Raw genomic sequence first — 14700 nt, forward strand, 5'->3', positions numbered from 1 at the left:
TTTTTTCTTCCTGTAGCTGTCCCCATGTTTAATCAATTCTAGTTCATTTTAAATAAATTTGTAAAAGATACACACATTCATTCCATTATTATATACAAAGGGTGGGTATGAAAATTTTCAATTGGAAGTCGCATCACTCCAAGATCATTAACTGGCATTCTAATTACACTATATATTTTTTTTAAGTATTAGTTGATTCATGTATTCTTAGGTATCTGATTAAGTTACACTTGAAGCAATATATAGAAAATAAGAGTTCAGGCATATTAAACTCTTATTCTCATTAAAGTAGAATTAAATGCTGCAGATCCACCATTAAATTAAACATGAAAGTCTTGGTGGAGGTGCACGTCATCAACAAAAAATTTAAAGGATTGAATTATGCAACATGTCTTTTTTCAATCATATTAAAAATATGTATTTCATGTATTTTTATTTATTTTGTGAGGGTTAAATAAAAAATATTTGACACCCTACCTTTGACATTAAGCATGGCACTAGTTTCAGCAGTTCCAGCTACATTAGTAGCTTTGCAGGTAAATTTAGCTGAATCCTCTGCAAAAGTTTCTTCAATTGTAAGTGAACACACACCTTCAGTATATTTAGTGTGGTAATCGGGATTACTCTGGATTGAAATTCCATCTTTATACCAAATTATATCAGGAACTGGGTCTCCAGTAACCCTGTTAAGAGTTAAAATGGAATAAAAATATTGGTGAAAATATATGAAAACATATATTTAATTTTAATTCATTTATTTTTCTAAGTTATTATTTTGCATATCCATTTATTTTTCTGAGCAAGTGTCATAAAGGAGTATCTTTTCTAATAATAATATCAAATATATTATTCCTTTTCAGTAACATGTTGCTCAGCAATTCCTAGAAAAAATAATTATAAATTATTTTATGAATTCATGTATATATGCATATAATCTTGGAAAGAATACACATTAGAAAATTCTTCAAGTAAATAATTATTTGATACAGCAGGGAGTTTTAAGGCAGGCAAAATGCAGAATAAATAATGTTTACAATTAAATATTTCTTTATAATAATTAAAAATATTGACCACCCCACCATATTATTCAATTAGATCTGCAGTATATTATAAAAAAAATATAGAGCTACTTAAGTAACAATAGCAATTTACCTTCAAGCCACCTTGAAAAAGTAAACTGAATGCAATTACCAAGCATTACGGCAAGCCAAGTGTTTCAGGGATAGTCCTGGTGCTAAATGATGGATTATATTTGTCATGCAAATAAGAATTAAAGACTTTAAATGCTAATGTTTCTTTTATGGATGTACTTGGAATTTGCTGGTTTGTAATTTAGAATTTGAAAACCAAAATTCTCTAAAAGAGATAAGAAAGGTTACACTGAATCATTTTTATTAATGGATAGGCACTCTTTGGTGAATGACAGCATGAATTATTCCTTTAAGGCAGGTTTGAGATTTAAGATTCATCCGAGGGATACAAGTTGGGTATCAACTACACTTTTGACATTAATTATGAGCCATGTTGAATGCTTGGAGGTTTGAACATGGAAAACAAAAATTTTAAAGAGTTAAAAATATAGTATACGCATTTTTGTACACTCAACATGGATACAGAAATTCTCTCTATGAAATAATTTCAACTTTGATTCATGAAGGGGCTGGAAGAGATGTAGAGGGAGAAGGATGGTGATATCCATGCTGACTATACAAAATTCAATTTCCCATGAGAAGAAAATTAATATGGCACCACTGCTATACTGCTTTAAAAATTATAATGGGGTTTCTATAGAGGGTGAATGAAAGAGCTTTCTCCTATGTGATTCACAGTGAATCATTAGTGTTGGAGTCCTGCAGGGCTTGACCATGATGAGCTGACTCTTTCTGGGACCTCCATTGAAGCCATATCTCTACAAGTAGCATGTTATCATAAGTTTTTTTGGTTTTCATAGGAGAATGATAGAGACCAAGAGCCAAGCACCAAACATCAAGTACATATGGCAACAATGGCCTTTCATTTTCTCAGGTGAACATTTCTTCCTACCTCCTCAAACAATACATTCAGGACCAGTCCAGGAACTTACCAAGACCAAGCATCAATGCCAATTTGAAAGCAAGATAAATAAAAAAAAACCCATACACAATAATCAACACAAAGGTCGGTTTGGTAGGTGGTGGTAGAGTTCACCCATTAGTAAGCCCGACGGCGTGTAAAATTCACACATCAGGGTAGGGGGGCCAGTTCCTTTCCCTGTGCCGCTTATGGTTTCCCAGGAAGATCTGGTACCCGAAAAATTACATAGCTTGGGTGGAGCTGTAGGTGCCCAGAGAGGCTTGCCTAGGAATCGAACCCAGCCCTCCAGTCAGAAATACAATTCCCAGCCCTCAAGTCAGATGTACCCCTGGACTGCTGCAACCCATGCAAGATAATTATGTCCAAAATAATCTCTTTTAAACTCTGCAACTCCATCTCAAGCACAGCTTTTGAAAACTACTTCCAAACCAAAAGGCAACATTTTTATGAGAGAGTGCATTCTATCACAACCACATTTGACCGACACAATATTTTTTTAAAAATTGATTCTTTGATTGAATGAATTGGTATAGAAAATTGGACAAAAAATTTGACTGTATTTCTGGGCATATCAGCCAATCACTCCATGAAAAAAATGTCACACCATTTCCTACAGTTCTTTGAATTTGATCCCTTTATTTGACTGAAGTCCATCATTTAATTGAAATATTTTTTTGGCTGGCCGCAGAAACCAAAATCCTAACGTTCAGACATTTGAATGGAAGACATCTGTCATTCCTTACTTGTTCAGACTATCTACATTGGTAATCTCCCTTAATAAGCACCTTGCATAACAAGTAATTCTCATTATAATAATAAAAAATATTGTAAAAAATGACTTGATTAAAGAGCGACGCTTTGCAAAACAAGAAATGAGGAGAGAGGAGGTCCCAGATTATGCAGCTGCTGCATAAGTTTATATTAAGCACTTGCCCTGCTAGCATCTTAGAATTGCATGTGATAATAAATTTTTCTAAACTTGGGTTCAGACATATCATTTCAGATTTTTCTGTAAAAATTAATAACCCTTGCAAAATACCACACAAAAAATACAAAAGAAGATAGCCTCACGAGAATAAAAATTACTGAAGAAATGAAAAGTAAAACCACTGAAAAGCAAGAACAACTTGAAAGTGTGGATGATACAGCATGCACACACAATCAGTCAATATCAATCATTTGCACTATCCTCAAAAACCAGATTAAGGAGAGAGATGCTTCAAAGGAATTGACAAGAATCTCTACTCAACAATTACATATTCTCAATGAAGCTGAAAGTTTGTTTCTCATGTTGTGGATGAAAAAAAACAACTGCAATGTAACACTATCAATGAGAATGTTATTTGTGAGAAGGCAAAAGTGATTTTTGAAAACCTTGTTAAGATGATGTTACGACCATCAACAACAGAAGTATTTGAGGGAAGCCATGGGTAGTTTAAGAGAAGAACCAGCATTCACAGTGTTGAGAGGCATTGTGAAGTGGTACGAAGGCAGCAGAGAACTTCATCAACACCTTCAAGAAGTCAGCATATTTTAAGGGTTACCTGCCACAACAGTTTCCATTGTGAAAAAGCAGGTCTCTTCTGAAAAAAGATGCTGAAGTGAACCTATGTAACAGTAGATGAGAAGGTCACAAGGCAAGAGAAACCATCTCACTATGCTATTTTGAGCTAGTGCAAGCAACAACTTGAAAATTAAACAACTGCTTTTCCATCAAAAACCTATCAAAACTCATCAAAAACTCAATTAGCCTTCATTGGAGTCTAGAATAGCAGGCTAAATGGGCATTGTCTTCTGCAAATGAAATTTGAATTCAGGGTTGGTTCATGCCACAACAGAATAAAAGATAAAGATGATTCAAAATTCTAAACACTGTATATATGATTTTATGTATGCATACGAGGTCTGTTCAAAAGGTATTGCGAATTTTGAAGTTCCACAGGTTACGTAAATTTGATTTTTGATTTTTTGTGGCATTATGCTGGTACTTATATCTCTCACTTATGCCAAAAAGTTCAGCCATTGTGAATTTTCAGTTAATTGTTGACAGCTGTTTTGCTGGGACGTGTTTTGGCTTGTCTTCGATTTTTGCCTGTTCCAAAAAATGGATCAAAGAATCTGTATCAAATTTTGTGTGAAAAACGAAATTATGTGCGCAGATGCATTGCGAATGTTGACTGTGGCATACGAAGATGCTACCTTGGACCGAAGCAACGTTTATCAGTGGCACAAAATGTTCTCAGAGGGCCGAGAAGATGTGACGGGCGAAGAGCATGCCGGATGCCCAAGCACGTCAACGCCAGACAACAACATTGATGACATGAAGAAAATAGTATTGGCCAATCGTCCAAGCACCGTTAGAGTGACTGAGTGCTGAGGACCTAAAAATGTCGATTGCCTCGAGCCATTCGATTTCTACCAATGATTTGGGCATGACAAGGATCGCCGCAAAATTCGTACCAAAATTGCTCAATTTTGACCAAAAACAGCAACGCATCAACATTGCTAATGACTCTGTCTGCGATGACCCAAATTGGCTCCAGAAGGTCATAACTGGTGACTAATTATGGGTTTATGGTTATGACATGGAAACTCCCAATGATCCCGATGGAAGCTGCAGCACGAACCAAGACCGAAAAAAGTGTGCCAAGTTCAGTCAAATGTGAAAGTTTTATTTACAGTTTTCTTTGATTGCAAGGGCATGGTGCATCATGAGTTCTTGCCACAGAGTAGAATGGTAAATAAGGAATATTACTTGCAAGTTATACGCAATCCGCCACAAACGCCTGGATTTGTGGAAGAATGAAAATTGGCTTTTGCACCATGACAACGCCCCTGCACACACATCATTACTTGTGCAGGAATTTTGGCCAAAAACAGCACACTAATGATACCGCAGCCACTGAAGACGCCCACAAAAGGCCAACCCTATGCTGCGATTGACAAGATAAAGACTGCATCGAAGGAGGAGCTGAACAAGATCACAAAAAATCATTTTTCAAAGTTCTTCGAGATTGGAAAAAATGTTGGCACAAGGGTATAATATTTAATCGGGATTACTTTGAAGGGGACAAAACAGATATTCATGAATAAGTAAATAATTTTAAAAAAAACACACAAGTCACGATACTTTTTGAACAGACCTCGTATACAATTTTTTATTTGAAAAAACCCTTGGAAATAATTTATTTTTTAAAGGGGTGCATTATTATAGTCTGCATTTATTTATATAAGAAATATTGTTTTGCTTTTTGAGTTTTCTGCATCATGACTAAGATTCTCGAAAAAATTATGCTTGCTAAGTAAATTCCCACTGTACGTGGGAACTTGCTTAGCAAGCATTGTATTTAAAAAATAAGGTAATGACCTCAGTCATTTCCTCTCTAATAATGATGGACCAAAGAAACTTTTGTAAGCATGTATCTGCTACTCTGTATCTTTGTGTGAGACCATTGAACAGCAGGAATAAAGTTACTTACTTGCATTCAAGATTTAGCCTTTCTCCTTCTTGAACAGTACAATCATGTAATGCAAGAGTGAAAGTTGGGGCTATTAGTTTTGGGGCATCCACTTCTTCCACTTTGACTGCCTTTATAGGACTAGGAGATTTTTTCCTAATTTCCCCTGTTAATTCTTGTGATGATGATGAGGTTACAGTTTCAATTCTGTGGATGTGAACCTAGAAAAAGGTATTTAAAAAATTACTGAATAACCAACATTAAGACAGCATTGACACTTCAGACTTAATTTTTCAGTGTTATTGTTAAAGTTGTATATCATTTCAAATGATTCCCAAATTATCAATCCGTAAAAAAGAATTGACAGTAATTTTTCAAGCATTCAATGGATACGTTAAAAAATGAGACTTTTTAACACTGGCCTCATGAAAAATGGAAGTAATTTTAGAGGAATTTTGATGAAGAATAATTACCATTATTGGCAACTTCTATTTATAATGACCACAAAAGAAAATATTGACTATCTTCCAGATTATAAAGAGAATGCTTCCCAAGAAGAAGAGAAGAAAGACAAGACAATAAAAAGGTGATATACAGACAAATCAATCATTACCCCCTGGTCTCCTTTGGGTGGCATAATTATGAAAATGAAAAAATCAACCTTCGACTAAATTTCTAATTTGTAAGCTATGAATCCCCCCTACAACAGCAATGACAAGAGATGGATGTGGTACAAATTTTATCAACAGAAAATGACATTTAAGCATACATCTAATTTATAATACCTATGGTAAAATGAGAAACTTCTTTAAAAAGGATTTCTAATGGGAGAGAGTGGTCCTTGACAACTTAAGTGAACATTGACCAAGCAGTGCCAGAGTGAATAACATATACATTTAATTTGTATGCATGAAGTGCATTCAATGTGATGCGTCACTCTAGACTATAAATGCTTTTTTGCCTAACATTTAAAGTATCTACAACTTACATAAATGCACTTTATCCAGCATTTCATGTAAATTCAGCTGCACTGTAAAAGAGGATGTTTTCAGTGCGAGAAGTGGAAATAGCACTTGAATCACTGGTAAAGGCATTATTTTGTAATTTTAAGATTGATTCGGTATATGTGTGCTTCTGATTACTTCATTTCTTAATTCTTGGTCAAAAACGTTTTACTGTTTTAAACGTTCAAGCCTCAGTATAGCTTTTTCTTCTTTTTTCTCTCTAAAACTTCCTCCACACACTAACATTTTTTTTAGCATTGTAAAAATTATTTTTGTACACATGTACTTTTTATGAATGATTTTTACTTGTAAGTAATACTGTTACTGTTGCGGCATCTCCCGCAGTTTCTTTGGAACTATATATTGGATTTTCCCACAAATAAATATGAATACAGATCATTCCCCCATTATGAGGAGCAATTTGATTTACTCAAAGATTAAAACCTCCAAAAGAACTGGAGAAGTAATGAAAACCCAATAAAGAGCCCTGAAAGGTTTTAATGGCAAAATTTAAGGGAGACTTGGGACATACTGAAGATGTTCATTAAATGATGGGAATAATAAGAAGTTTTGGAGGGAGAAGAGGGAAAGGCATTAATATATTCTGATCCAACATTAAAATGGATCACAAAAGATATAAATTGGTCTTCCACTATTTCTTTCATTAGGCATATATGTACACAATATATACAACCTGAATTTTTCCAATTGATAGCGATGATAATTAGCTCCATTGATCTTATGTTTATTGGTTGCAATAACAGGACCTTGTCAAATTTTTAGCATGAAAATGATAGGAAAAAACACCTAGGAAAGAAGGCACCATTTTTCTTTTGCTTTTACATAGGGGCCTATCATTTCTTTAATCAAAGTAAACCATGTCATTATACTGCAAGGAAGTGATTAAATTCTATATAAAATTTTCTTATGATGATAATAATAATAATAATAATACTTTATTCATTTTAAAAATGGTACAACCATATTAAATGTCGTCAATCGTAATATTACTTAATATATAAACATAAGTTCTTAAATGTGATGAAGATTGTCACAAAAGAATTCATCCAATGAGTATAGTGGGTGAGCAAGTAACCAGGTATATACCCTATTCTTGAAACTCTGGATACCATCTGATACTCAACTGAGTAGGCAGATAGTTATACAGTCGTATGTTCATATTGTGAAATGTGTTGTAAGTTGATGACAACCTACAATAAGTAGTATTTAGATTCGATTTACCTCTTGTGGAATAGTTATGGAGGTTGGATCTTAATTGGTAAGTTTCTAGATTAACTTTCACATGAATCAGAGCCTTAAAGATATACAAACAAAATACAGTCATGATTCTATACCTAATAAAAAAAGGTTTGCAGGAATCACGTGGTGGTATATTAGCAAGAGAGCGAATAGCTCTCTTTTGCAGTAGCAAAATTTGTTTAACATGAGGGGAATGACCCCATAACTCAACACCATAATTCAAATGACATTGAAAGAAGGCATGGTAAAGTGTTAAACGATACTCATTTGAAATGATAAAGTTGAGCTTTCTTAACATATAAACAGCTTTACTAAGTTTATTACAGGTCTGACTGATGTGAGTCTCCCAATTAAGTTTTGTATCAATATAAATTCCTAGTATTTTAGCAGTTTCAATATCAGTTGTTTTTGATTTAAGACTGCACACAATATGCTGAGTTTTGTTAGTATTTAATTGTAAATGATTAACATCAAACCATTCCTTAGCCTGTTTTTGGGTAGTGCTAGATCGTAACTTTGCATCTTCTGGATGTTGACACTTTTGCACAAAAGTAGTGTCATCAGCATATAAAACAGATCTAGGTTTCATATTACAGGGCAAATCATTAATCATGATAATGAAAAGTACTGGGCCAAGCACAGAGCCCTGTGGTACACCACATTTTACTTTAAGAGCTGCAGACCGACAGCCATCAAGTTCAACCAATTGGTGGCGATCATCCAAATATGACTTCATTAGTTTCAGTGCAACTCCCTTAATACCATAATATTCTAGCTTTGTTAGTAATATTGAATGATTAACACAGTCGAAGGCCTTACTAAGATCACATAGTGTCACTGAGACTGATTCCTTTTCTTCAAATGCATTAATGACATAATTAACTATGGACTCTACTGCCAAAATTGTAGATTTCCCAGATCGAAAGCCATACTGGGATTTGGAAAAGAGATTATTTAACTCAAAAAAATTACATATTTGATCTTTCATAATAGCTTCAAAAATTTTACCAAAAACGGGGACTATGGAAATGGGGCGGTAGTTAGCTAAATCATCTTTATCACCTTTCTTATAGACAGGTACTGTTTTGGAATATTTTAGAGCTGTTGGAAAATCTCCTGTCTCAAAACATAAATTGACTAACATTGCTAATGGTTCCGCAATGAGCACAATAATGTCCTTTATTAGGGAGTTAGAAAGACCATAAATATCCTTACTGCTGGATTTTTTAAATTTTTTAACAGTCGATATAATATCAAGTGGAGTAACAAAATTCCATTTAAAATTTAAATTATTCGGAGGAAGATTTTGCAGCATATTACCAATATTGGCAGCATCAACTTTTCGAGAGAACAAATTGTCTTCAACAGCTTTTAAGAAAAAATTATTTACAGCATCTGGGGTGAAAGGAAGATTTTCTTTTTCATTACCATGACCAACTTCTTGATTGATTACACTCCATGCTGCCTTTTGTTTATTTTTTGCATTCAATATAAAATCCTTGTAAGCATTATTTTTTGCACACCTAACTAAATTATAATAATCTCTAATGATGGCTGGAAGTTCAGTTTTCAAATCAATAAAAATATATAATTATATTAATTTAGAAGAAAGATTAGGATTGTACATGGATGGAAGAGAGTCTAACTTAGTTTTCATCTCAGTTTTTCATAATTACAATAGAATATATTTCATATCCTCACCTGCTCAATTAAACTTTTTTGTGCAATTGTAGCCTCATGAATAGCTTTTGCTGCAGCCTCACTTAATACCTTGGCTGCAGCTTCTGCTGCCTTTCTTGCTTCTTCGGCAGCAGCCGCAGCAGCACTGGCTGCTGCAGCTTCTGCTCTAGCAGCATAAAGGGATGCATCAACTTCTTCTTGTTCCTATTAAAATTGGTAATAATTACTATCATACACATTAACAATTGAAAAGAATGTGTCTCAATATTAATTTGGGAATATTTCACATCCAAAGTAGTAGCTCTATAGGTCATATGGACAAATAACCTTATAGTGTATGATATTTTCTTACACAAAGGAGAAAAATATATCTCATAACAACATATTTGATCACTCTTCAACAGTACATAGAGAGCATATTTTTCCTTCATAGCTTAAAATTTGGATAATACAATGTTTATAATTGGTTTACTTTTTTCTTTCCCTTCAACCAATATATTTTTTTTACTCAGAATGCCTAAGATTTTCATCATACAAGAGCAACCCATTTCCATTGTACATCATGGCTAACAATTTTATACTAATATGGTCACTATTTCTCTCTTGCCCTATTGGTGTTGGGACCACAGAAATTGCTGGGAAATGATTATTCATACTTCAGTCTAGGGACTTAAACCATGATTTTTTTCAGGTGAAGGAAGACAGTTAGCCACTTGATTACCATAAATGATAAATACTGCCGGTTGCTCCATGTGAAATCTACCACACAATGCAGATATATAGGCACCCAGAGACTACACATTACCCCAAGAGCACATGAGAGCACTCTGGAATTCAATCTAGTTTCTCCTGGTACAGTGGAACCTTGCTTAATGAGCACCCCACATAGCAAGTAATTTGCATAACAAGCAAAAATATTTTGGCCAAAAATGATTTGCTGAACAAGCAAATTTTTGCATAGTGAGTGACAAGGAGAGGATAATTCCTGGAATGATTGCATACCTGCTACTTCAGTTTGTGCTAGCACTCATTCCAATAGCATCTTAGTGTCACTAGTGATCACAATTTTTTTTCAAACTTGTGTTTAGACATTTATTTGTGATTTTTTAGTAAAACCTTTAATAATATTTTGTGAATAGTTTTAAAAATGCCCCCAATCAAGAATCTGCAAGAAGACAGCCATAAGAGAATTAAAATAAGAGTTCAAATGAAAAGTAAAATCATTGAAAAGCGGGAACAAGGTGTGAGCATGGCTGATCTAGCATTCACATGCAATCAACAATTTGCTTTTTCTTCAAGAACAAGGACAAGATTAAAGAGGTACTTTTTCAAAGAGAGTAACAAGATTGTTAGTGAGTGGGAAGCCAGTATGTTAGCCACCATACAATCTTGATCACCCTCTAGATATCTCTCCAGTAAAAATGGAATTAGGTATGTATCATAAATAATAGTGTTTATTTTTATTCCTTTTTTTTCTTACAAATTGAGGTCACATTCCCAGTTGCTTCATTCCACAATAGAAGAAAACATGAACATGATCTACGATTCTAAAAATGCATCTATAATTTTCTTTCAGTAAATCTTGTGCTTAATTTACTTATTTTGGCAAGGCACACATTATCATATTTTACATTAATTCATATGTGGATAATTGTTTCACTACACAAGTGTTTCTCTTTATAAGAAAGATTGCCGAATGAATTGTGCTCGTTGAATGAGGCTTCCACTGTATTGAGAAATTATCAGTAAATAGTTGGGTAAAAATCCCTTTTACCCTTAATTTAGATATGCAATTAAGTGTAAGTACAAGTGTACATTAAATGTATGCAATTAAGTATTAATAGGCATAAGAAACATATTATACACAAAAACAGAATAAATGAATTTTTAAGTGACTACAATAGTTATGAGTAAGACTTTAAAATTATTAATATTTTTAAACAATACATTTTATGCAACCACTAAACGAAAGAGCGAAACTAGCAGATTTATGGATGGAAAGAATTTGGAGATGATGAGGATTAAATCACAAAATAGTATCTGGAATTAACTATTTTACCTCTAGTGTAACACTTCTGTATCCTATCCATCAGTGAGAAAATATTTACAGCATTAATACAAGTCAGGTGGTTATATCTCAACTTTATTATTAAAATCTGCAAAAAACTGGAAAAATGAGTTCTTTTCAGAAAGGATGGGTTCATTGATGGCTTGATTTTTATTTTTCTTTCATTATGCAAAGCTTTGCAGAGGTCCACCAATCCCCACACGGTACCATACCTTGTTACATAATATACACAAAAGAGAGCACAGCCACAATTACCCTTGATAATAATATATAATTATATTTCATGAAGTTCTACTCAAATTTATCTAGATTTGACTCTTGAACTTTTATCTAGATTTCACTTTGATTCAAGGACCACGGTTTTGCTATTAAATTGTTAATTCAAATTTCATATGTTACCTTTTTCTGCAATAGCCTTTGCATTTCAGCAGCCTTCAAATTCTTGGCCAGAGAATTTAATTCTTCATTGATGATGGTAAATGAATCAAGCATTTCCTTATTCTCCAACAACACAAGTTTGACTTGTTTTGATTTTTCTTCACCTAAAAAATAATAGTTTTCCCACTCTTTAGATAGGCCAAAACAATTTTACCTAATGAGAATTAGGACATAATACTATGACAAAACTTATACATAGTAAATGCTTAGTTATCCAGACTTGGGTAGTCTGGACTCTCATATAAGGAGAACAGAACTTGAATATTCAGGTGTTGCAAAGTATTATTAATCAAATTAATAGTTAATTAATAGTTGGAAATAAATATTATGCAAGATGGCAGCCCTTCAGTACTGAACATAAGCCTCTATAAATATGGCTGACATTAATTACAATATTGTACCATTGAATTGATTTTTTAGTAGTATATTTTAATTATGAGAAATAACAGCATGAAGTTAATAATTCATTTGATTATCAAAATACAAAATATTTCATATGATACATGTACGCAGAGGTCTTAGCATTTTTTTATCCATTGAATAAAATCTCTGTATTGCACCACTGAATGAATGTTAGACTGCATAATATTTCAGTTTCAAAAAAAGAAGTACTAATATTCAGTAAGATGAGGTGTAGTCAAATGAAAACCTGATGAACGAACACACTTGACCAGTCTGCACAACAACAAGGACACAACCCAAGAACAGCATGTGCCTGTGAGTTGTCACTATGCAGTTCTCCTACCACAGCCATAAGAAGCAACAGTGTTGCCACCTTTTGCCTGGACTGTGTGTTATGGTCGGTGTTCAGTTTTCATTTGAATGCCCCTTAAAATAGTGTAGATGTGTTTATTTGGTAGTTCTCTCCTAGGAATATGACGGATGAAAGGAGCAATGAAAACTATCCAAGAAATGACGATTTCACCTCCTTAAAACTATAATATTAGCCTGGGATATTTTAACTGATAAAATGTGATAAAGCAGATCATGTTTTACACCATTTCTCCCTTGATGGTCTATCAAAATTTGAAAGGGAGATGATATACTTATTCATATTTTCACTGAAAATCAATTGGATCACTGTATTATAAATGAGCAACCACTGCTGTTATTTTCAAATTTTGGGGTATCTCATTCGGTCAAAAGTTGAACAAGTGGTAGCTCATTCAAGTATTAAAGTTTCTAGCATGGCAATTTTCAAAATAATTGGCCTTGAGCAAGAAATAATAAAAAAATCACATTTTTACTTTTCCTTGCACTGTGCTATTACAGTGTCAACAAGTTAATTTTGGGCTGCAGCACCACAAAATCAGCATTGACCTCTTCATAGACTGCTCCGTATTTATCAAAAAATAAAAACTGTTTCATATCTTCTGACTGTTCTCTCTGAATTGATGCACTTAAAATAAAAGCATTCTCTCTTCAGTGTCTAGACATAACCCGAGGGACTATAATCATTTGCACTTAATTATATAGATAACTAGTGTACCTTAACATATATCTACATAACCTTCTTAAGCTACATGATTTCAAGACTTCAATTACTTTTAGTAATATGAATAATTATTCCAAAGAAACTGCGGGAGATGCCGCAACAGTAACTTTTAACGGAGTCATCCGCTAATGTGCATTTTAATGCAACAATTTCAGAGCGTAAAAATCATTCGCCTTGACTGGGACTCGAACCCAGATCCCTCAATATCCGGTCGAGTGCTTTAGCCACTTAAGCTACCGAGGCGTCCTCTTAAACTCTGAAATTTTGGGGCTTTTAAAGGAACTAGATGTTATGACGAAATACCGTACATACAATGTCACATGCATTCGTAGTCGTGCGCGAGGCGCCACTGTCCACGAGGTTAAAAGCCAACTTTAAACACGTATGGTGTTTTCCCTTTGACAAATTCCAAAGAAACTGCGGGAGATGCCGCAACAGTAACTTTTAACGGAGTCATCCGCTAATGTGCATTTTAATGCAACAATTTCAGAGCGTAAAAATCATTCGCCTTGACTGGGACTCGAACCCAGATCCCTCAATATCCGGTCGAGTGCTTTAGCCACTTAAGCTACCGAGGCGTCCTCTTAAACTCTGAAATTTTGGGGCTTTTAAAGGAACTAGATGTTATGACGAAATACCGTACATACAATGTCACATGCATTCGTAGTCGTGCGCGAGGCGCCACTGTCCACGAGGTTAAAAGCCAACTTTAAACACGTATGGTGTTTTCCCTTTGACAAATTCCAAAGAAACTGCGGGAGATGCCGCAACAGTAACTTTTAACGGAGTCATCCGCTAATGTGCATTTTAATGCAACAATTTCAGAGCGTAAAAATCATTCGCCTTGACTGGGACTCGAACCCAGATCCCTCAATATCCGGTCGAGTGCTTTAGCCACTTAAGCTACCGAGGCGTCCTCTTAAACTCTGAAATTTTGGGGCTTTTAAAGGAACTAGATGTTATGACGAAATACCGTACATACAATGTCACATGCATTCGTAGTCGTGCGCGAGGCGCCACTGTCCACGAGGTTAAAAGCCAACTTTAAACACGTATGGTGTTTTCCCTTTGACAAATTCCAAAGAAACTGCGGGAGATGCCGCAACAGTAACTTTTAACGGAGTCATCCGCTAATGTGCATTTTAATGCAACAATTTCAGAGCGTAAAAATCATTCGCCTTGACTGGGACTCGAACCCAGATCCCTCAATATCCGGTCGAGTGC

The 14700-nt window shown here is 34.4% G+C and overlaps 1 protein-coding gene across 2 annotated transcripts in view; it reads right to left on the bottom strand.

Moving 5' to 3' along the window:
• The window catches only part of zormin, a 260665-nt gene that overhangs the window by 42253 nt on the left and 203712 nt on the right, over positions 1–14700 (bottom strand). For both annotated transcript variants that reach the window (XM_071587298.1, XM_071587299.1), the window contains 4 exons: positions 11943–12085; positions 9497–9679; positions 5553–5752; positions 478–683 (listed from right to left, as the gene is read on the bottom strand). In XM_071587298.1, coding sequence (XP_071443399.1) covers positions 478–683; positions 5553–5752; positions 9497–9679; positions 11943–12085 — 732 coding nt within the window. The remainder of the gene's footprint in view (positions 1–477; positions 684–5552; positions 5753–9496; positions 9680–11942; positions 12086–14700) is intronic.

The sequence above is a fragment of the Hetaerina americana genome, unplaced genomic scaffold (genome assembly GCF_022747635.1).
Source record: "Hetaerina americana unplaced genomic scaffold, ioHetAmer1.1.p SCAF_3, whole genome shotgun sequence".
NCBI lineage: Eukaryota > Metazoa > Arthropoda > Insecta > Odonata > Calopterygidae > Hetaerina > Hetaerina americana.